General features: G+C 33.5%; 1 protein-coding gene across 5 annotated transcripts in view; it reads right to left on the bottom strand.

Moving 5' to 3' along the window:
* Positions 1-21830, bottom strand: part of CSMD3 (CUB and Sushi multiple domains 3) — a 1221352-nt gene that overhangs the window by 303182 nt on the left and 896340 nt on the right. For all 5 annotated transcript variants that reach the window (XM_021090582.2, XM_021090584.2, XM_021090585.2 and 2 more), the window contains 2 exons: positions 17844-17970; positions 16088-16290 (listed from right to left, as the gene is read on the bottom strand). In XM_021090582.2, coding sequence (XP_020946241.2) covers positions 16088-16290; positions 17844-17970 — 330 coding nt within the window. The remainder of the gene's footprint in view (positions 1-16087; positions 16291-17843; positions 17971-21830) is intronic.

Here is a 21830-nt window from a genome sequence, read left to right as displayed (position 1 = left end):
ATGTTGTTGTTCAACATGAAGGTCAATTAATTTAGAATAAATACCAAATAAATAATGATAATGATTAGTATTGTCTCTATTGAAAGCATTTAGTATTCAAAATACTTGACTAGAAGTCTATTCTTTTAGGCTAAAACACAAATCCTTATTATTAATAAATCCTTATTTAAAGTATTATCCTTATTTTAAATGGATAAAATAATTCTCCATGATGTTAACTGCTTGCTCTTAGCAGAGCTGGATTTTGAACTCAAGAAGCAGCAGAGCTGTTAACCATTACAGTATGTTGTCTCAGCACAAACCTATTCCATTACCAGATAAAACAACAAAAGGTCATTTCCTATTAATGGAGCTCTGACAGTTGTTTATTAATAAAAGAATAAGGCAAAAAAGTTTGAAACGGAAAGGCAAGAGCAGTTTGTAACACTTCACTACACACAAAACAATTCTTGCTCCTGATAGTTCATCATAAGGGACAGCAAATAAAAAAGACTCAAGATTATTTTATAAGTATTATTAGAAGTAAGAAAAATAAAATTTAACCTGTTGTATACCAATTTTAACCATATATGTGTCAAATGATATTCTTTAAGTAATTAACGGTAACAAGAACATTTCCCTCTCCAACTGTTGTTTTCATCCTTTCTTTTTCCTGTCCTCTCTTTTTTCTGATTTCTCTGTCCTTATAGTTCATGAAGAGAGTAGAAGCAATAAGATAGGTGCACCTTCACCAAATCTCACAGTCCACCAGTGTCCACACCTTTTTTCTCTGCTCCATCTTCTGTTGCAACGGAAAGGGTTTCCTTGCTCTCTTAATACTAATCCTAGTTATTGTGCTGATGGTATTAAACCTTTTTTACTTAGCAAGGACTTCATTCCTAAACATTTTTCATCTCTTCTCAATCACCAGTTTTTCCTTCTGTATAGTATACAAATGTGGCTTATAACTTCCATCTTAAATAAACAAAACCCTAATTACATCCCCATTCCCTTCCAATTATTTTTCTCATTTCCTTCCTTTCTTTAGTAGGAAAACTATTATGCATCTGTCCTAAGGGAGATACCTATACAAATGTCTCCACTTTCATCAGCCATGACATTAGACATATTTACTAAACTGTTCTTGTTAAATCTAGATTGCCAGATCCAATGGTAACTTTGTGCCTTCTTTTTTTTATGATTTTTATTTTTTTTTCCATTACAGTTAATTTATAGTGTTCTGTCAATTTCTATTGTACAGCAAAGTGACCCAGTCATATATATATTTTTTTTTTCCTCACATAATCCTCCATCATGTTCCATCACAAGTGACTGGATATAATTCCCTGTGCTATAAAGCAGGATCTCATTACTTACCCATTTCAAAGGCCATAGCTTACATCTATTAACTCTAGACTCCCAGTCTATCCCACTCCCTCCCCTCCCCCTTAGCAACCACAAATCTGTTCTCCAAGTCCATGAGTTCTTTTCTGTGGAAAGGTTCATTTGTGCCATAAATTAGATTCCAGATATAAAAGACAAATACCATATGAGCAAATGAACCTTTCCACAGAAAAACTCATGGACTTGTGCCTTCTCTTCTCAGAACCATCTCAGCAACATTCGTTCCAGAACTTTTTTCTTGGCTTCTCATCATTAGGTTGCTAGTTCTCTTTCTAGATTGTTTGCTGCTCCTTTTGCTACATTTTGCCATCTCTATCTCACTAACCCAATGACTGAGAACTGTGGCACCTCAGGGATTAGTCCTTAGGGTTCTGCTCCCATGTTTCTATAATTTCTCCTTGGATAACTTCATCTGATCCCATGGTCTTAAATCCTGTTTTTAGTTTAATGCTTCTCCAATTTATATATAGTCTTAATGTTTCTCCTGAGCTTCAGGCCATTCCATTCAACTGCCAATTTCCTTGTATATCTAATAGGTTCTCAATTTATCATATTGAAAGCACTTGTAAAATTATAAAATCCTTTAAGTTTCAGAGTTTTTGAAAGAAAAATGTAAAAAGTATTAAATTTCACCTATGTATAAATTTTCTTATGCTATTGATACCAGTAATAACAAATAAGTAAATATTATTCCATTTTAAAGTAAAAATTTCTTATCACAAATCTGTTTCCAATTTAATATAATACCTAGATACAGATGATTTTGTTGGAAATAAATTCACCATAGAATGTAAAATTACTAACATAAGAAATAAAATGAACATTAGCAAAACTATAAAATCTTATACTTTTTACTTTATTATTTAATGCAAGTGATTTTACCTTGTATGGTAGCATTTTTTAACAAAATAAAATTTTGTAGCTTGTCATAAGAAGTTAGAAAATTTGTAATAATAATTTTTTGCTTTAAAATGGAAGTTTTTTATTCCACCAAAAAAACATATCCACAACAATTTTTTCTTAATAATTCTCATGACTGAAAATGTGAAAAAAGATACATAAAATAGATATTTTTACTATCTATTTTACTGTAGATAGTAAAAATAACTTTTCAAAATGTGTTTATTCTTATGATAATTATATATAAGTGCCTGTCTTTGCATGTAATTAAAAAGAGAATTTATGCTCAAGTTGAGAAAGTTTACATTAGTATTACATAGAAATTGCTTTCAATCTTCACCAACAGTCTAAATCCACTGAAAAATTTAAATACATTTACTGTTAAGTAACATAGGACCTTATCAAATCAAGTTTTGCTGTACCCTAGAAAGAAATTTTCCTTATACATAACAAATTAAAGAGAATCTTTCATAATAGTTAAAAATAGTTTTAAGGAAATAAATGAGTGAATGAATGAACAAAACTGCAATTAGTCATTTCAGTGTACCCAAGGTTTATTTATAATTGTGTATTTGTTTGACACTGGGAAACATTTATTCCAAGTCTGCAATACAACATTTATATCACATTTTAATTTGCTTTAATTCTGGATAATCTGGGTTTGTTTTCATAACATATATATTGCACTAAATACTACAGAAAATGACTAAATACTGCAGAAACTTTTTCATCAGTTTTATAACTTATCAGTACTGTAAATATACTTCTGACTTCTACATTTGTTTTCATCTAATTGAGAGTGTAATTTAATTGGAAATGTGCACTTCACCTAATACAGGTTTCACAGTCCTGACTAGTACAGTATAGGTTTCAACTACAATATGGATTATAATCCAGAGATAATATCTGAATTACCATCTCCATGACCTTGGACAAATTAACATTCCAGTTTTCCTCTGGCATTGCTTCATATAAAAAAGAATTAATACCCTTAAACCAAGCATAAGATCTTGTTGTCCTTTTTGTTCACAAAGTTGACTCTTGGAGTTCCTGTCATGACTTAGCAATTAACGAATCCTAATAGTATCCATGAAGACGCAAGTTCGATCCCTGGCCTCGCTCATTGGGTTAAGGATCCAACATTGCTATGAGCTGTGGTGTAGGTCACAGATTCGGCTCGGAACTGGCATTGCTGTGACTGTGGTGTAGGCCAGTGGCTATAGCTCTGATTGGATCCCTAGCCTGGGAACCTCCATATGCCGCTAGTACGGCTCTAAAAAGACCAAAAAAAAAAAAAAAGTTGACTCTGGTTAAAAACTCATTTATCTCAAGACCTTTCAAAAAAGAAAAACCTTATATTTTATACAATGGATAATTAATACTATAAAAAGCAGGAGACTTGTAGTATAGTCTACACTGTAGTAAGAAAGGAACACTGATCAGATTGCATTAGTTCCCTGAATTTTAGCTGCCTCATCAATGAAACTGACATAGTAATATTTTATCTGTCTGATTTAGTATTAGAAAAATCTTAAAGTTTTATTCTAACAATTATATTATATAATTCAATGAAAATATTAACTTTGAGATAACTTTTAAAGACCAGTAGATCTTACTAATCACAGTGTAGTTTGTCTAAGAGTAGTTATATATTTTTTGCAATATGTCAGGAGACTTCAACAAGGTCATAGTCCACATTTGGTATTCACAAAGCCTTACAATCTTCTCTTCCAGCTTTATTGCCTCATATTTTTGTATTGACTAAGAAATGACACTATATTCTCCACTTCACTATCGATAAGGAAATCAAGCTGGGTAATAGGAATATTTAACCTGGAAGGGAAGCCCATTCAGAATCAAATCAATCAGAAAATATTTGAAATGCAGATGGTAACCTAGAGGTGGATTTCACCCTGGAGAATTTTGCCCTTGATTGAGTCCTTGCTTTGTACAAGATCCATCAATTTTATAAAGAATGTTCAACATCATTACTAGGCCTACACTCTGCCAGCTCCTCAGTAATGTGGCTATCTTTAGAATTTCATTATGTTTCTAAGGATATATCTAATGATATGGTGAGTCAGGTTAAAGTAGATGGCAGCATGACAAAGAAATTCCTATCAGCTCTGGAGGGAAACAAGGCTGCTTAATGTATGGGATACAAAAGAAATCTTAAAGCTACTCGTGCAATATACCTCCAAGTACTTTATATAAAAATACTTTTTTTTTTTTTCTCTTTTTAGGGCATATGGAGGTTCCCAGGCTAGGGGTCCAATTGGAGTTGCAGCCGCTGATCTATACCACAGCCAGAGCAATACAAGATTCAAGCCGCATCTTCGACCTACACCACAGCTCACAGCAACGCCAGATCCTTAACCCACTGAGTGAGGCCAGGGATCAAACCCAAATCCTCATGGATGCTAGTCAGGTTGTTAACCGATGAGCCATGATGGGAACTCCTCTATAAAAATACATTTTTACTCATTTATTTTACCAGATAATTGTGCGTCCATCATGAGGTAAGTATGCTCGATATTAGAGATGCATTTTAATAAGAGACACAACACCTCCGTACCTTCAGTGATTCCTGTGTTCCAATATGTGGACACAAGTGGGGATAAAATCACTGACCTATGTATTTTTTTTTTAATCAAAAGGCATGTTAAGTGGAAGGGGTTAATGTTACCTATACAGAAAACTGACTTAATATCCAAAGATTATAAAAGATTATATAAAACTCTAGTTTGAAATAGAATTCTAAGACTTGGGAATCACCAAAATTAAGGAGAAAAAGAAAGAAAAAACATATAAATATTGTTTTATGTTATTTATGACTAAAATAAAAGTAAACATATTATTTTACATTATTTATAACTAAAAGCCAATGTACTTTTAATTTTTAATTTTTTTTTTTTTTTTTTTTTTTTTTTTTTGCTTTTTAAGACCGCATCTTCAGCTCATGGAAGTTCCCAGCTAGGGGTCCAATCAGAGCTTCAGCCGTTGGCCTACACCACAGCCACAGCAACATGGCATCCGGGCCACATCAGTGACCTGCACCACAGCTCATGGCAACACCAGATCCTTAACCCACTGAGTGAGGCATGAGATCAAACCTGCATCCTCCGGATACTAGTCAGATTTGTCTCCACTGCATCATGACATGAACTCCAAAAGTGTTTTCAATACACTCTAGATTGTTGGCACGTTGACAGATATCTACACAGGCCATATTATTTTTAACTGAGAAAGGTTTTTCTTTATAGGCATTGATGTATTGGGTAAGCTTAGGGTAATTCTTTAAGATAGAGAAAATTTTCAATTTCTTTTTATAATACCATGTGTAAATTTTTCATCTCAAGTATTTTCTTTTTTTTTTTTTCTTTTTTCTTTTCTTTTTGCTTTTTAGGGCCACAACTGCAGGCTATGGAGGTTCCCAGGGCAGGTGCTGAATGGGAGCTACAGCTGCCAGCCCATGCCACAATGCTGGATCCAAGCCCCATCTGCAATCTATATCATAGCTCATGGCAAAGCCGGATTCCCCATCCACTGAGCAAAGACAGGGATAAAACATGCATCCTCATGGATACCAGTAGGATTTGTTTCTGCTGAGTTGCTATGGGAACTCCCTCAAGTATTTTCAAAGATAGTGAATTTTTGCTTCTTTTCAGATACCATTCCTTGACAAAAATATTGACAAGATAAAACTTACAAAATTGCCTTAAACATTTTTGTAATAGCTCACTTATGAGCTGTATGTATAATTGTATGTTTTCTCAATTTTCTTTCATTATAGTATAAAATATTAGTTTAATTTAATCATAAATAAGAACTTAATATTTTTATTAAAATTTCAAGTGAGGAGTTCCTAATGTGGTGCAGCAGGTTAAGAATCTGACTGCAGGAGCTGGGGTCACTGTGGAGGTGTAGGTTTGGTTCCTGGCCCAGTGCAGTAGGTTAAAGGATCTGACATTGCCATAGCTGTCACTCAAGCCATAGCTGTAGGTCAGATTTAATCCCTGGCGAGGGAACTTCCACATGCTGCAGGCATGGCCATAAAAAGAAAAGGAAAAAAAAAATCTGCCCTATTTGGAGTTCCCATTGTGGCTTAGCAAGTTAAGAACCTGACATGGTGTCTGTGAAGATACGGGTTCGATCCCTGGCCTCACTCAGTATTGCCACAAGCTGCATGGCTTCACTCACTGTTGCCACGAGTTGCATAGCCTCACTCACTGTTGCCCACAAGCTGCAGTGTAGGTTGCAGATGTGACTCAAATTTGGTGTTGCTGTGATGTGGTATAGGACTGCAGCTGCAGCTCTGATTTTGACCCCTGGCCGAGGAACTTGCTGGGGAACTTCCATATGCTGCAGGAGTGGCCATAAAAAGAAAAAAAAAAAAAAAGATTTTCATATGGAATTTTGATAAAAGGTAACATGATTTAAAGATTTTATTTTCAAAAATTTCAGCACCATAGTAGGGTATTTTGGTTGCTTATCAAAGAGTGCTTTTGAGATACAAACTTTTCTAAGTCTGAATGATAATGAACAGCAAAAATAGAAACTGGAGCTGACATACTAAAGTTTATTTATTTCTTTTTTGAATCAGCATTACTTTGTCATACAAAAAAGGGAATTCAGATATTTCATGGTATATAAAAATACTTGCACATTTTAATGACAGTTTTGTTGTAATGAATAGAATTTCCATGGTTGCAGTTATGAATTACACTTTCATTACAATCACTTCTAAGTACATTCCTCTTTCTTAATTGTATAAGATCTTCATTTTTATCATGAAGTTTGTGTCACCAAAATTTATATTTCCATTACTACAAAACAAATAGCCTTATCTTTAATGCTGTAATTTTAATATGTGATCTTGGTCACATTTTAAATAGATTTAAAAGATAATTGTTTGCTTAAAAGTTTTCTTTGTCATTATTTATTTAGTCATTTTTTGCTTTTTTAGGGCTGCACCCACCGAATATGGAGGTTCCCGGGCTAGGGGTCGGTAGAGTTGGAACTACAGCTGCAGGCCTATGCCACAGCCACAACACCAGATCAGAGCTACGTCTGCCACCTACACCACAGGTCACAGCAACACCGGATCCCTAACCCACTGAGCGAGGCCAGGGATCACCAGGATTAACTCATGGATCCTAGCCAGGTTCTTTAACTGCTGAGCCATGAAGGGAACTCATTTTTTGCTTAAAGTTTAAAAAATATATTGTGGTTTAACAGAAACAGAAGTGTAAACAATAGCAAACAATAGTCCCCCGAAAGAAGGGGGAAATGGAAATATACTAATGTAAGGTTTTTACATTATATGTGAGGTTGTAAAATAGAACCTGATGGAAGGTTTTGATCAAGGATGCAGTCTATTAATATTAGAGGAAGTACCCCCAACCCTAAAAATGTAGAGTTAATAAGTCAATAGAGGAGAAAAAATGATGGTGGAAGTGCATAGATGGGACCAATAAAAAATAAATGGCAATATGGTAGACAAACTCAACCATATGAACAATTACATGAGGAACGAATAATGTAATGATTTAAAAACCACAATTAAAAGGCAGAGATTTTCAGACTGAATAAACAAAAAAGACTCAACCAAATACTATCTCAACGGTCTGCTATTTAAAATAGAATCCCACTTTAAATATAAAGATACTAACACATTAAAAGGATGTTACATGGAATACCAAGCAGACATTAATTATAATATATTCATATTAGACAATGCAAACTTCAAGATAAGGAATATTACCAGATAAAAAGAAAGTTATATTATAGTAATGAAATAGTCAACTCATTAAGAAGGCATGTGTACATCTCAAACGTACACACCTACTAACATTTTCATAATACGCAAATATGACAGGACATGGTAGGATAGAAAGAATAAATAGACAAATTCACAACTGCAGTTGGCATTTCAATGCTACTCTTTCATTACTGGGTTTAAAAAAAAAAGGAGACAAAAAATCAGTAATAATATAGGATGCTTCAAACACAATCCTGTCAACCAACTCTATGTAATTGGTATTTAATTTCCAATAATGGCAAGAGTACATTCTTTTCGAATAAACATGGTTCTTTTAGAAAAACATATGCTGGGCCTATTATAACTAAATTTATAAGAGGAGATGTTTATCTTTGACATGATTAGTTTTCAAAGACTATACTCTGCTTCATAAAATGGAGGTAAAGTACAGTAGAAAATTGACAGAACACTGTAAACCACTATAATGGAAAAAATAAAATCATTATTAAAAATAAATAAATAAATAAATAAAATAAAAAATGGAGGTTAAAAGTAAAACTTAGGATAGAATTAAAATATTTGAGGTTATTGATAACAGATTCTCTATTTGAAGCAACCTAGTGTGACATAAAATTGGACTCCTTTAACTATTTGTGAAGTTCTTTTGCTAAAGAAGCTGGCATATTAACACTTTTCATACATACTGAAGATAATTTAGAATATAAAGTGATGAAATTAGTTTAGTAGAGTTTTCACTTATTGTAAATTAAAAATCATGCATTTTTAAAAGATTTATGTCTTCTATTTTTCTACAAGTTAACATACATTGTGTGTAAGTTGCATTTTCATCACTAATTTTTTTATTTTTAATTAAAATGTTATTGGGTTTTTTGATGATTAGCACATCATTTTTTTTTTAATTTTTGGCGATTAGAAGACATTATGAGCACTTTGTACAAAATTCTAAATATGTAAGCAATGAAAGTCTGAGAACAATGTAGTTAGTCCAAACAGGTATTTCAGCAAATTATCATCTTAACATTTGTAGGCAATTTGTTCAAAAAACAAAAATATTAGGTATTAGATCTAAATCTTATGTTTTAATATCATACGTACAACATTCTCAATGAATATATCCCATGTTTCACATGAGATTAACAAGTTATTAGAAAAAAATGGTCTATTAATATCAATGATATCAGGGTCCCAGGAATAAATCCAAAACCAGGGAGAAATTGTATTTAGGAAATAATTCAGCTAAAAAGATCATGGCTAGAGTAGATAGGTTCTTTAAAATAACCAAAACTTATTTAATACACCTTTAAAATGACAAAGATGTAGTTCATGCTTTAACATGGTTCCAAATCACTGCTTCATTATGTTTCATATTTGAGAATATAAAATTGCCCCCTGCATAGCTCATAGACTGTTAATATGAAATACAAGCCATAAAATCTCATTTAAATCAATATTCTACTAATTTTTTTGACTGTACAGAAAAATAACCCATCAGTACATGATTTATCCTTCTAAAAATACTTTTACAACTTACCTAAATGTATTTTATTGAAATGAGATCATGTGGGACTCCCTGGTGTTTTAAAAATATGTTTCTGGGGAGTTTCCATCATGGTTCAGTGATAAAATGAACCCAACTAGGATCCATGAGGACATGGGTTCGATCCCTGCCCTCGCTCAGTGGGTTAAGGATCAGGCATTGCCATGAGCTGTGGTGTAGCTCACAGGCATGGCTCAGATCCAGCATTGCTGTGACTGTGGCATCTTCTGGCAGCTACAGCTCAGATTTGATCTCTAGCCTGGGAACTTTTATGTGCCATGGGTACAGCTCTAAAAAGACAAATATATATATGTGTGTGTGTGTATGTATGTTTCTGAATATACTAAAATACTTCGATTCACAAATCATAATAAACAAAAATTCTTCTAGAGACTTTCCTGATATTTTGGGTGGAGGAGTTTCAACTTTTGCAAGAATAAGTTTGTCTAACATCCTTGTTGATATGCTTAGGCTCTTCTTGATGACCCCCTTCAGCTGAACTTCTTTTGGATATCTTGGAATCAACTTTCTTAAGAAGTGATTATTCAATATGTACTATTTAATTAAACACAGAAGTTTAAAAATCCCACTGTTCCCATACACATCTACTGTAAAATAATAAAACAATATTTCTATGATAAATAAATAACTGTTGATTTATCCCATAAAATAAATAACAAGCACACCCATGGTAAGGACATTCAGACTAAAGCTCTACAGAATATCTGCTCAACCTCCACTTCTGTGCATATTTCAAAAACACCTATTTTTCTCTAATTTGGCCAACTCATGGCCCGACAGCTTTATGTTTCTTTCAAGCCACAGCATAATGTATAACATAATCCGTTTGTTTGTTTTTTTTTTTTTTTACAAAATAGCTTGCAAGATAACAGAGTCAAATACTTCTCCCACCATCATCCAAGATCAGAATGGGTTAGATGTTAATATTTGAGAATATTTTCATTTTATCTACAAGTGCCTTATATGCTATCCATGGAAGTGAAGTGTGTGTTACCTGGAAATCACAAAAGACTGGAAAACAGAGGTAGGTTATCACTATTTATCTTTTAAAATTAGTCATGTACTGTAATTACTCTGAGCACTGGGAATATATCTCACACACTATTGGAGATCAATACAAAGCTGATAGCTACTAAATACATCTTGGAAATTTTATCAGAACTATTAATAATGATACTTTGTTTAAAATTGAAAATACAGACCAAATGCCAAACCAGTCAGGATGCCAGTAAAATAGGCATAAACCACGACTGCCTAAGGAAAACTAGGACATACAGCCATTCTGGTATAATAAGCACATAGTGCAAGGGCAGTGAAGATGTGGGAGTCACTAATTCCGCTTAGAAGTTCATCAGAACTAGGAGTATCATTTGACCTGGGCACTGGAAAATGGCTACCAATTTATAGATTTTGGAATGTGTTTCAGGAACATGGAAGAGAGTTTGCAAAATAAGCAGAAATGTGTAAGGTGTCTTTTCAGGATAGCCCAGTTAGAGGAACAGATGTATGTAATTGAATAGAGAGAGGTAAAGCTGGCAGGTAATTTGGGTGCAAATTCTGGAGGCTTTAAAAGTAATTCCACAGTTTTGATTTTATGACCGTGTAACTATTAAAGAATTTTGAACAGGAGTGCTATTTTATTTATACTTGCAAACCTTCAGTCAGGTGGAAATGTAGAGAAAAGTTTGGCTGGAGAAATACTGAAATGAGTGGCTAGTTGACGATTAATAGCAGTTCAGGCAGTAATAATAAAAGACAGAAACAAATGCAGGGACACCATGTAGTCCCTTAAGGCTGTGAGACATCAACCTCTCATGGCTAAAGAATCCATTTCCTTGAGAATTTTCAATAGTATAAGCTATGGACCTTAGCATTTTGTATTATTCAGCAGGGGCAGAATCTGAACAGGGAGGTCAAAGAATGAAGAGCAGTGGAAATGCTCTGTCAAAATCAACTATTCTGTGGGTAAATGACAGCATGATACCCAAAGATGTCTTCCCTGAAGAACTAAAGTGGGATGAGACAAGCAGATTACAAATTTAAGCAGGAGATAGAGAGGCTGACTGCTGAGATTCAAGGACAGAACATAGGACAGCATGAGGTGGCAATGTCAGACATAAGTAGCTCTGATTAAACAAAAGTGTCTTGCAGATTATAATACCAAGAGGCAAAGCGACAGACTCTACAAAGAATGAATAGATCATGAAATAAAGCATGAAGTTGTTGATGATGCCCTGACAATGATTATAAAGTTGGCATGTGACCTACATTTCAGTTAAAATCATTTTGCCCCAAGTTCACTGAAATACATTTCATTGACTGCATTTTGTTGCTTAAGACTGTTTTGCTATTACCTGACTCGTTCCTCTTTTTTATTTATTATTTTACATTTAACAAACAACAGCTATTTGCTCAAAAGAGGAATAGGCATCGTGATGGTGATGGAGGGTTGGGGGAACAGAATGAAAATCTGACTTAATTGAAATAATGATACAACCTGATTTGGCTACTACTGTTCTGGTTTATGCCTGCTATACTGTTTTATTTTTAATAGTGCCCATTTTTACTCAAAAAGTTATCTTAAATTTGGACAAAAATATGTTGTATGATCATGCTAAATAGAATATTTGTTCTTAACAGACATTTAGAGAGACAAAGTTACAATATATCTGGAGAGCAAAGGTCACATAATTAAAACATCTTCAGAACAATGAATTGATAAACCACTTTTTGTCATTTTAATTTGGGAAAAAAAGTACAGCTAGCACCTGGGGCTTGGGCTGAAATATGTTTTATGAAGAGATGTCAGATAATTTTTTTAAAAGAGATGATTTTTATAAACACTTAAAAATGTTTTATACAAGATCTAAAAATATTTCATAAAGAGAGGTCTTTGTGTTAAGTCTGGAAGAATGAACAAGACAGGGAAAAATGGAGCAAAAAATATTTCATATTAAAGAAAGTTTAGGGACAGAAAGCAGTACAGAATGTGTGTGTGTGTGTGTATTTATGTAACTAAGAAGATTTGCCTGAGTTGAAAGGAAAGATGCATTTGAAAAAATAATTGGAGATAAATACGCTTAATATCTGGCCATTTAACAGACTCTTTAGAATGAATGAATGAAGAAATAAATAAATGAGTAACATGAGATAGATTTATCTTGGCAAAAGGAATTTAGGTAAAGCACTGAAGTGGCAAATTCTGACCTGCCAGCCAAATTTGACCGACAGTAGTGATTTATTGGATCATAGTGCCTTAACATTCTCTTTAAGATTAGTTTGGTTGTTTCCTTTGACAATTAGATGACTTTACATAAAACTTTTTATTTCAAGTTCCACCTTTAAAACTAGCCCTTCTTTTTACAGGGCAAAATGACTAAAGCCAGAGAGGGGAACTGTCCCTTTTAAATGGGAACACATGTACTCCAGATTTCCTTTATTACTTCTTACTGCTTCACTTGTATAAACCACCTGCTTTTTGGAAGTGTGACCTTAGATATGATTCTTGGGAGCATAATCAGGAAGACAGCTGATTAAATCATAAACTTTCATTGTAACTAATAACATATAACTAAAACCTTGGTATTTATTCTGGAATATTAATAAATTTAAATAATAATAATAGCGTAAGAATAATAATTACTGCTAAGCATTCACTATGCATCAGACACAGTGTTAATCTCCTTTCAGATACATATAGATTTGAGTCACAGTTTAAGGCATCTGCTAGGGTATGACCTTGAACAGATTAACTAACTTTCTGAACCTTAGTGTATTTGTTTGGTAAATGGGGATGAAACAGCATCTCATATAGCTTTTGTTAGAATTAAATGAGATCACATATACAAAGTACTTAGGGTTCTTGGCACCAAGCAAGACTTCATTCATGAAAAAAGCTATTTTTCACATTTGAAATATGAACACTTATAAAGCTGTGTAAGCATAAGTCACAGAAGATCTCCAACACAGAGACTAATTTTCATTGACTGATATTATTCACAATAATTAACTCTCCAGGTAACTTTATTTCAGTGGTTTTTTAGTCTCAGATCCGTGGTATACATTTCCACGCATCTTAAAAGAATATTATGAAAGCAGATTTATTACAACTCTAATACGATATATATGGTTTCTATAACTTCAATACTCTCTACAACTACAATAGATAGAAAAAAGTATCACTAATTTCAGACAAATCTGCATTAAAAATTTCAGAAATGCATATAAAGCAGCCTGTTTCTATTAAGGAGAGGTACTTGGCATTCACAAACAATAGCCAGAAGCACTTTTTCACTTGACTGCATTCAGATATTTAATCATAATAACCTCTTAAGTGTAAAACTTTACGATTTAAGGTGAGTAAAAGGAGAGTGGTTAGTTGCCAAACTACCATTAGAAAGAACTTAAATTGAACAGCAATCATGAGCAAATTGTTCCTAACTCCAAAAAAAAGAGAAACAGTAGAAAATAGAAATAAATATGAAGAATGTTTAATTTGTAAGTGGCTCAGAACTAGAAACTGATTATGTTCATTGATTACACAATCATTTTATTTTTCATTCCTTTTTTATCCTTGTCTCAAAAGATATATTAAAGTTACGCATTTAAAAATAATGACTCTTCAGAGTTCCTTTCGTGGCTCAGGGGTAACAAACCCAACTAGTATCCATGAGGATGAGGGTTCAATCTCTGGCCTTGCTCAGTGGGTTAGGTTCTGGTGTTACCCTGAGCTGTGGTGAAGGTCAGAGACAAAACTTGGATCCCGAGTTGCTGTGGCTGCAGCGGAGGCCAGCAGCAGCAGCTCCAATTTGACCCCTAGCCTAGGAACTTCCATATGCCACAGATGCTGTCCTAAAAAGTAATAAATAAATAAATAAATAAATAAATAGACTCTTCTATGCTGATGTACATCTTGCTCACATGAGCTTTGTTTACATAGCACAATTCATTTACTTTACTCAGTTATATCAAACTGTCTTCTGTGAACAAAAAGTCTGTCAAGTTAATTACATAATTGTATTAACCAGTTGTTAACCTAAAGTGATATGTTTTGTAGCCAATCATTAAAAAAGTCCTTCATGCTTTTTCCAAAGAATTCCAATTTTACATTAATTCATATAATGAAAATAATTCATATAATGAAAATAATTCATATAACGAAAATAATTCACTGGGCCCCAACTATTTACTCGTTACCAAGTATTGTGCACACATGATCTTGTTAAATCTTAATAATCTGTTTATGAGATAACCACTGCTATTCCTATATCAATTAGAAAACACAGCCTCCGATGATAAGGTCAGGTGCCCAAAGTCAGCAATTCATAAGAAGCCAGGCCTTGGGTTAAGGAACATATGAAGAATACTGGTTTGCATTCTTTCTATAGATGATGTTGAAAATCTCAATAGATTTCAATTAATAGGATTTTTTAAGCCTATACAATCAGAAAATCTCTTAGATATTTTTCTCAGAGATAATGTGTGTTGGTAACAAGAAAAAAAAAGGAGTAAAAAAATAGAAATTAAAAACTGTAAGTTTTCATTCACTTTCTCCAGTCATTAAACCCAAATCTCTTTTATAGGACAGCATATACTTAGCCACTTAGCAGTGTCATAAAAAAAAAAAAAAAAAACAAGTCATGAACACTGGTAATTACAATGAATGACATTTCATTGTCACAGGAAATCTTCAATTTAACAGTAGTTCTAAAATATTTTGTCAAAACTTTCTGTGAATATATAATTAAGATCTAACTCGAGAAAAATAAAATTAGTAAAAATGTAGGGTTGCTTTTTTAATGACAAGAATTCATTTCCGGGAGTTCCCGTCGTGGCTCAGTGGTTAACGAACCCGACTAGGAACCATGAGGTTGCGGGTTCCATCCCTGGCCTTGCTCAGTGGGTTGAGGATCTCGCGTTGCTGTGAGCTGTGGTGTGGGTTGCAGACGCGGCTCGGATCCCGCGTTGCTGTGGCCCTGGTGTAGGCCAACGGCTACAGCTCTAATTAGACCCCTAGGCTGGGAACCTCCATATGCTGAGAGTGTGGCCCTAGAAAAGCCAAAAAAAAAAAAAAAAAAAAAAAAAAATCATTTCTTTCCTTATCTCTAAAAATTGTACATTTTAAAAATATAGTTTTTATAGTAAATTCAAATTATAAGCTTTTATAATTGCTTATAATTTGTATTATAAGCAAGTATAATTATTTGTATAATTATTTCACTTGCTAAATTATTTTAACACCACCTTTAGGGAAAATTGGTTTGACAACTGGAGAGAAGGTCTCAACAATTAATTAATTAAAAGTCAATTATATTTCTTTTTTCTATGTTTTATCTAAACTTCAGATGAAATATGAACATTCAAGATCATTAAAATTTTAAAATTGAAGTTTTGAGTGATAAAGACACCAGAACTATTTGAATAGCATTCCTATTCTGTTTTTAAGAGAAAAACAAAAAACTCACTTGAAAACTGAATTGCAAATCCAGATTTGCTGATATAGAAATCCGTGTCAAACTGTATGGTGACTATGTTGAGGGTGCTGTGGATTCCTTCAGGAATGAGAGATCCACTAATTTCCTTTAAAAGCATCTCATTTTCTGGTGGACCATCCCAAACTCGGAGTATATCATGTGATGCTTCCGTATCAAAAGCAAGAAACTGTAGGCTATGGGAGAACCATATATCTCTGATTATTTTAAACACTGATTCAGTTTTAAATAAAGAATATAACAAACATTCATCTTTGCTTATATTAGATATTCCTTTTACTCTATTAGACAAAAATATATTATGTACACTGCATTTTTAACACATATATATATATAGAACGAGAGACAGAGTTGAGCATATTGGCATATTGATATAACTGGGTTTCTCATTTTTGGCATTAGGCATGAAAAATATCAGATACTAATTTTGTCTAGATTAGGTGGGTTTTTTGGTCCATTTTGGGAAGGGCAGACATTTTCACATTAAAGAAATTCTCTTTTACTCTTATATTACTGGGTGTTATGATTATGAAAGGACGTTGAATTTTTTAAAGTACTTTTTCTGTAAATATTGAGATCTTCATGTGATTCTTTTCCTCCTTTGTATCTGTCATTGTAAGGAAACTTATTTATTGTTTTTTTAACATATCATGTTCATGTTCGATATGTGAATGTCACAGCTTTAAATCTAGTTTGCAATTTAGTATCAAATACTGTTTTTTGAAAAAAAATCCCAGAATTCTGTTGAACTTAATATTTTCAAATTTACTACTTCTAATGTGTAAAGAAAATATATGACCTTTATTAAAGAAAAGTAGACTGAGGGTTGATTCAATTTGTAGTTTTGCAAATTTCCTTGCAAAAGCAGTGTACCAGTTCACACTGCATCCAGCAACACCTGGAGTACACCTTGCAGCATGTTACTGATGGACAATATTTGTTTTCTCTAATCACTTTCACCACCCAAAACCCTGTCTGAAAATCTATCTATATAAAGCAGCAATTCTTAAAATCACTGTTTTGTGAGAGAGAATACACTAGCGTATATGTCAAGGAGGATTTGTTCATATACTAATCCATCCCCAGCCATAACCATAATAGTTTAACTAGGACTGAAAGTGGGTCATAGCCTTGGAAACTGACTGGTGTTGATTTAGGAGATGATGGTTCCGCCACCATTGAAGAAGAAACTACGTGAAGTTGGTAAGGCACCTAATTAGACTTAGCAGGAAACAAAAACCAAAGTTGGTCAAAGGGGCAGAGAGCAGATGTTTCAGAGATATGCTTAAAGCTGAGGAAGACAGGGAGCAGGTGTTGAGTCCTCTTCTATTCTTATTTCTTCTAAATGTTCATGAGGCTAACTTTTACGATAGTGAGCTGCACAACATTGTAGACCCATCAAAATGACGGATTCAGCATCTTAAGTCGTGCAGGATTGAAAGAGGATAATTCTCAAGAAGCAAGAAAAATTCTCAATTCCTTTGTCCTCTTACAACTGAAAAGCTTTCCTGTAAGGAGTTAGGTGATCTACTGCCATGGCCCATAAACCAATAAATCAGTACTATGAAGACTTTTTTCCTATTTTAAACAGATGAAAACCATGTTTTTCTTTGTCAAACTTAAAAAAAAAAAAACACTGAAAAATCTAGATGTTAATTGATACTGTATCTAGGAGCTAATCACGAAATTCAGATTCCCTTGTCATTTTAGGATAATAAAATTCATTTACCTGACAATGTTTCCTGGATCAACCTCAATCACCCACATGCAACGCAGATTATTGTCATATGGAAAGGGATAACCAGGAGATAAGATTCTTCCTGATGATTCTCCTTTAAAACGACCTCCACATTCAGCTAGTAAAAAAAAAAAAAATACAATTTTAAATCTCAATTTAATGCCAGTATTTCTAAACAATCTGCAAACTTCACAAGAGTATATATTTTTTCACTTGAAGGAAAATAAGGATTGATTTCCCTTCTTATTGAAAGCATATATTTGCACATATTTTTTGGATTAAAGCATTAATTGAAGCAAGAACATATTGTACAATAATACAATGTTAAATTAGATCATACGAAATATGATAAATCTAATTAGGGAATTTAAAAAAGAACATACTCAGGAGTTCTTATGACTCAGCAGTAACGAACCCGACCAGTATCCATGAGGACATGGGTTTGATCCCTGGCCCCACTCAGTGGGTTAAGGATCTGTGGTGTACGTCACAGACACAGCTCAGATCTGGCATTGCCATGAGCTGTGGTGTAGGCCAGCAGCTGCAGGTTGGATTCAACCCCTAGCCTGGGAACTTCCATGTGCCCTGGGTAGGGTCCTAGAAAAAATAAGAAAAAATTAAAAAATAAAAAAAGAACACACTCAAAAACTTTGAGGTTAGTCTTCCAAATATTTTAAGATGTGTTATTAAATAATGATAATGTAAAAAGTGGAAACAGATGGCAAGTTGCTCACTGCTAGTTGGTTATAGGCTGAATAATTCATCATCTTACTTCCTCCCCTCTGAGAAAAACTAAGCTTTACTGCAGTCCCTCGGGCCTCCTAAATTTCATTGTCCTTTTACTCTGCTTTAAATCACTCTAAATTCATTCTGTTTTAACCTCCCAAAGTCAAAGTGGCAGCTTTATTAGGTTTTACTTCAGTTAAACTTAGTTCAGTTTTGATTTAAAGTGATCTATAATTTTTATAAAATTTATCAAATTAAAAATGTAAGAATCATCATACAATATAATAAAAATTTTATCTTTTGGGGAACTCCCTCTGCATTTTAATAATATTTAAAATATTAGGATGTCTGAAATGATTTTACTTTGGTAAGCAGATAATCTAGAAAAAATTCTCCTTCTAGAGAAGAAACTAAGTAGTTCCCTTAATATATTGCTCTATATCTCTAAACCCTAGAAACCATGGTACAATAACAACACTATGCCTTTGAAAATACAGATTGTCATCTTACCAAAAATAAACTAAATCTGAATTATTTTACTTTATACTTAAATATTTGAAGATTCTACTAAATTCATTTTTCTTGTTTTCTGCATGGTTACAATCTTACTCAAATCCAATGACTGAAGTAGTAATAAGCTTCTTGGATTGTTTTGTTTATTTTTGTTTTGAGTATTAGAGGAAAGAAAGTCAAAGACAGAAAGTTGCAATATTTAGAAAAGGCCTAATAACAATAGAATATCATGGTTCAAATGTTTAGGCTCTATTCATATAGGTAAAATCATTTCAAACGTTTTAGATATTACATTTGAGTAGATTATGATGGTTAGTTTTATGTGTCAACTTGGCTAGGCTATAGTACCCAGTTAGGCTAGTTACTGCTGTAAGGGTACTTTAGAGACATGGCTAACATTTACAATTAGTTGACTTAAGATTACCCTTGATAATGTGGATAATGTTTAAATTCAATTGGAAGAATTTAAGAGCAAAACAAGTTTTCTAGAAAAGAAGAAATTCTCTCTCAAGACTGCAGCATTAATTTCTGTCTGAGTTCCCAGCCTTTATGGATATTGAACTTGTCAGTCCCCACAATTATAAAACAAATAAATTTCTTTGAGTTCCTGCCATGGATCAGTGGAAATGAATCTGAGTACCATCCATGAGGACGCAGGTTCGATTCCTGGCATCACTCAGTAGGTTAACGATTTGGTGTTGCTGTATGCTGTGGTGTCAGACTCGGCTTGGATCTGACATTGCTGTGGCTGTGGCTACAGCTCCAATTCAACAACTACCCTGGAAACCTCCATATGACATGGGTGAGGCCCTAAAAAGATGGTAAATAAATAAATAAATAAAACAAATTTCTTGATATCTTAAACAATTGCACATATTTAATGTATACAACTTGATAGTTTAGAGTCCTAAACCTATAGAGTCTGTTTCTCTGGAGAACTCTGACTGATACACATACCTATAGAGAACTAATCAAGTTTATTTTGCATTGTGATACCAATTTAATACTTCATTCCTCTAGATTAATTTTGAAGCAATTGCAAGGCAAATCAGAGTTTTGCTTACTATGTTTATCTTGAATTTATTTATTTATTTTTTTGGCTTTTTACATTTTCTGGGGCCATTCCTGTGGCATATGGTGGTTTCCAGGTTAGGGGTCTAATCAGAGCTGTAGCCACCGGCCTACACCAGAGCCACAGCAACGCGGGATCCAAGCCGCATCTGCAACCCACACCACAGCTCATGGCAATGCCGGATCCTCAACCCGCTGAGCAAGGCCAGGGATGGAACCCGCAACCTCATGGTTCCTAGTCGGGTTCGTTAACCACTGAGCCACAACGGGAACTCCTTATTTTGAATTTAAACACAGCTCTTTTTCCCTATTTCTTTGCTACAAATATTACATAGCATTTTGACTTCAAATGCTATATGACATAGCACTGAAGTGTGTATTCTGACAGAAATTTTGTGTTTGCAAATAAAAATGAAGATGTACAAGTTAAATCCCTCTGGCTATGGTGCCTCAAAAATTGTTTTGTTTGTTCAATGTATAAGCTACAGAGACATAATTACTTAGAAATAATGCATACAACTGAGAAAAAGTTTCTTATTTGAAAAAAGGCAAAAATATAGCCATAATAGCTATTTAAAGTTAATAAGCACAGAAAATTATGATTTTATGCCAGGTAGTAAAGCTATAAATTAGTGTCAGTAAAGAACACCATCAAAAACAGAATTTCATTTTCTGTTATCATGGAAATCTTGCGCCTGACACACCATGTATCCAATAGTTTTCAGCTGTTATTTCTTATTGTCCATATTTTAAAAAAAAAAAGTTATCTTTCTCATGAAATCTTCAGCCATATCAAGTCATTAGGTCTGGAGTTGGCACATTCATAAATATAAAGTGCATAGATTCTTTGCAAACATAATTAAAATCTTCTTCTAGACCAATGTCCTCCTATTGCCTAATGTTTTGTCCAAAAAAAGAAAAATGTCTTCAGATTGGTTCAATATATATGAAAAATATGTTTTTTAATGTATTCATTTATGACTTTAATTTTAAAGACAATATGGCAAATAAGTATTTACATGTTTATAGTTTAATGCTATTGCAACCCTTAATAATTTTCTGCATATATTGCATATTCATATCAAAGAATAATTTCAGAGAGAATTAATCAGTGCTACATTTTTCTCATAACCAATGCCAATGGGTTGATTGTGGGTCTTACTATAGAATCCTGAGCTTTGTCAATTTAGGTTGATGGTTATTTTAGGTATTATCCTCACAATCTATCTGAAATTCAGATGCCATCTGACAATAAAGCACTACTGGAGTCTCCACTGTTGCACAAGGAGATCAACAGTTTTTCTGAAGCAGTAGGGATGCAGGTTCGATCCCAAGCCCAGAGAAGTGGGTTAAGGACCCAGTATTGATGCAGCTGTGGCATAGGTCAAAACCACATCTTGGATTTGATCTCTGGCCCAGAAACTCCATACATATGCCACGGGGAAGTTCACCCCCCCAATAAAAAAAGCATTATAATTCTATAATTGCATTTTGGTTAGATAAAAAGATGTTTGCTTTTTGTGTGAGTCAATGTTTTAATAAACTGACAGAAGTCTCATGTCATCACAAAACTGCAATTAGTTGCAAGTTTCTTAGTAACTAGAATTTCTTTTTTTTTACTTGTATTCTATCAACTTCTCTTGAGATTCCTATGCTGATCATACCAAC

The sequence above is a fragment of the Sus scrofa genome, chromosome 4 (assembly GCF_054392235.1).
Source record: "Sus scrofa isolate SSC_HxYL_T2T_F1_AM1 chromosome 4, Sscrofa_HxYL_maternal_Yorkshire_Landrace_v2.0, whole genome shotgun sequence".
NCBI classification, from domain to species: Eukaryota; Metazoa; Chordata; class Mammalia; order Artiodactyla; family Suidae; genus Sus; species Sus scrofa.
Note: the sequence above shows the minus strand (reverse complement) of the source record. Positions and strands in the feature narration are given on the sequence as shown.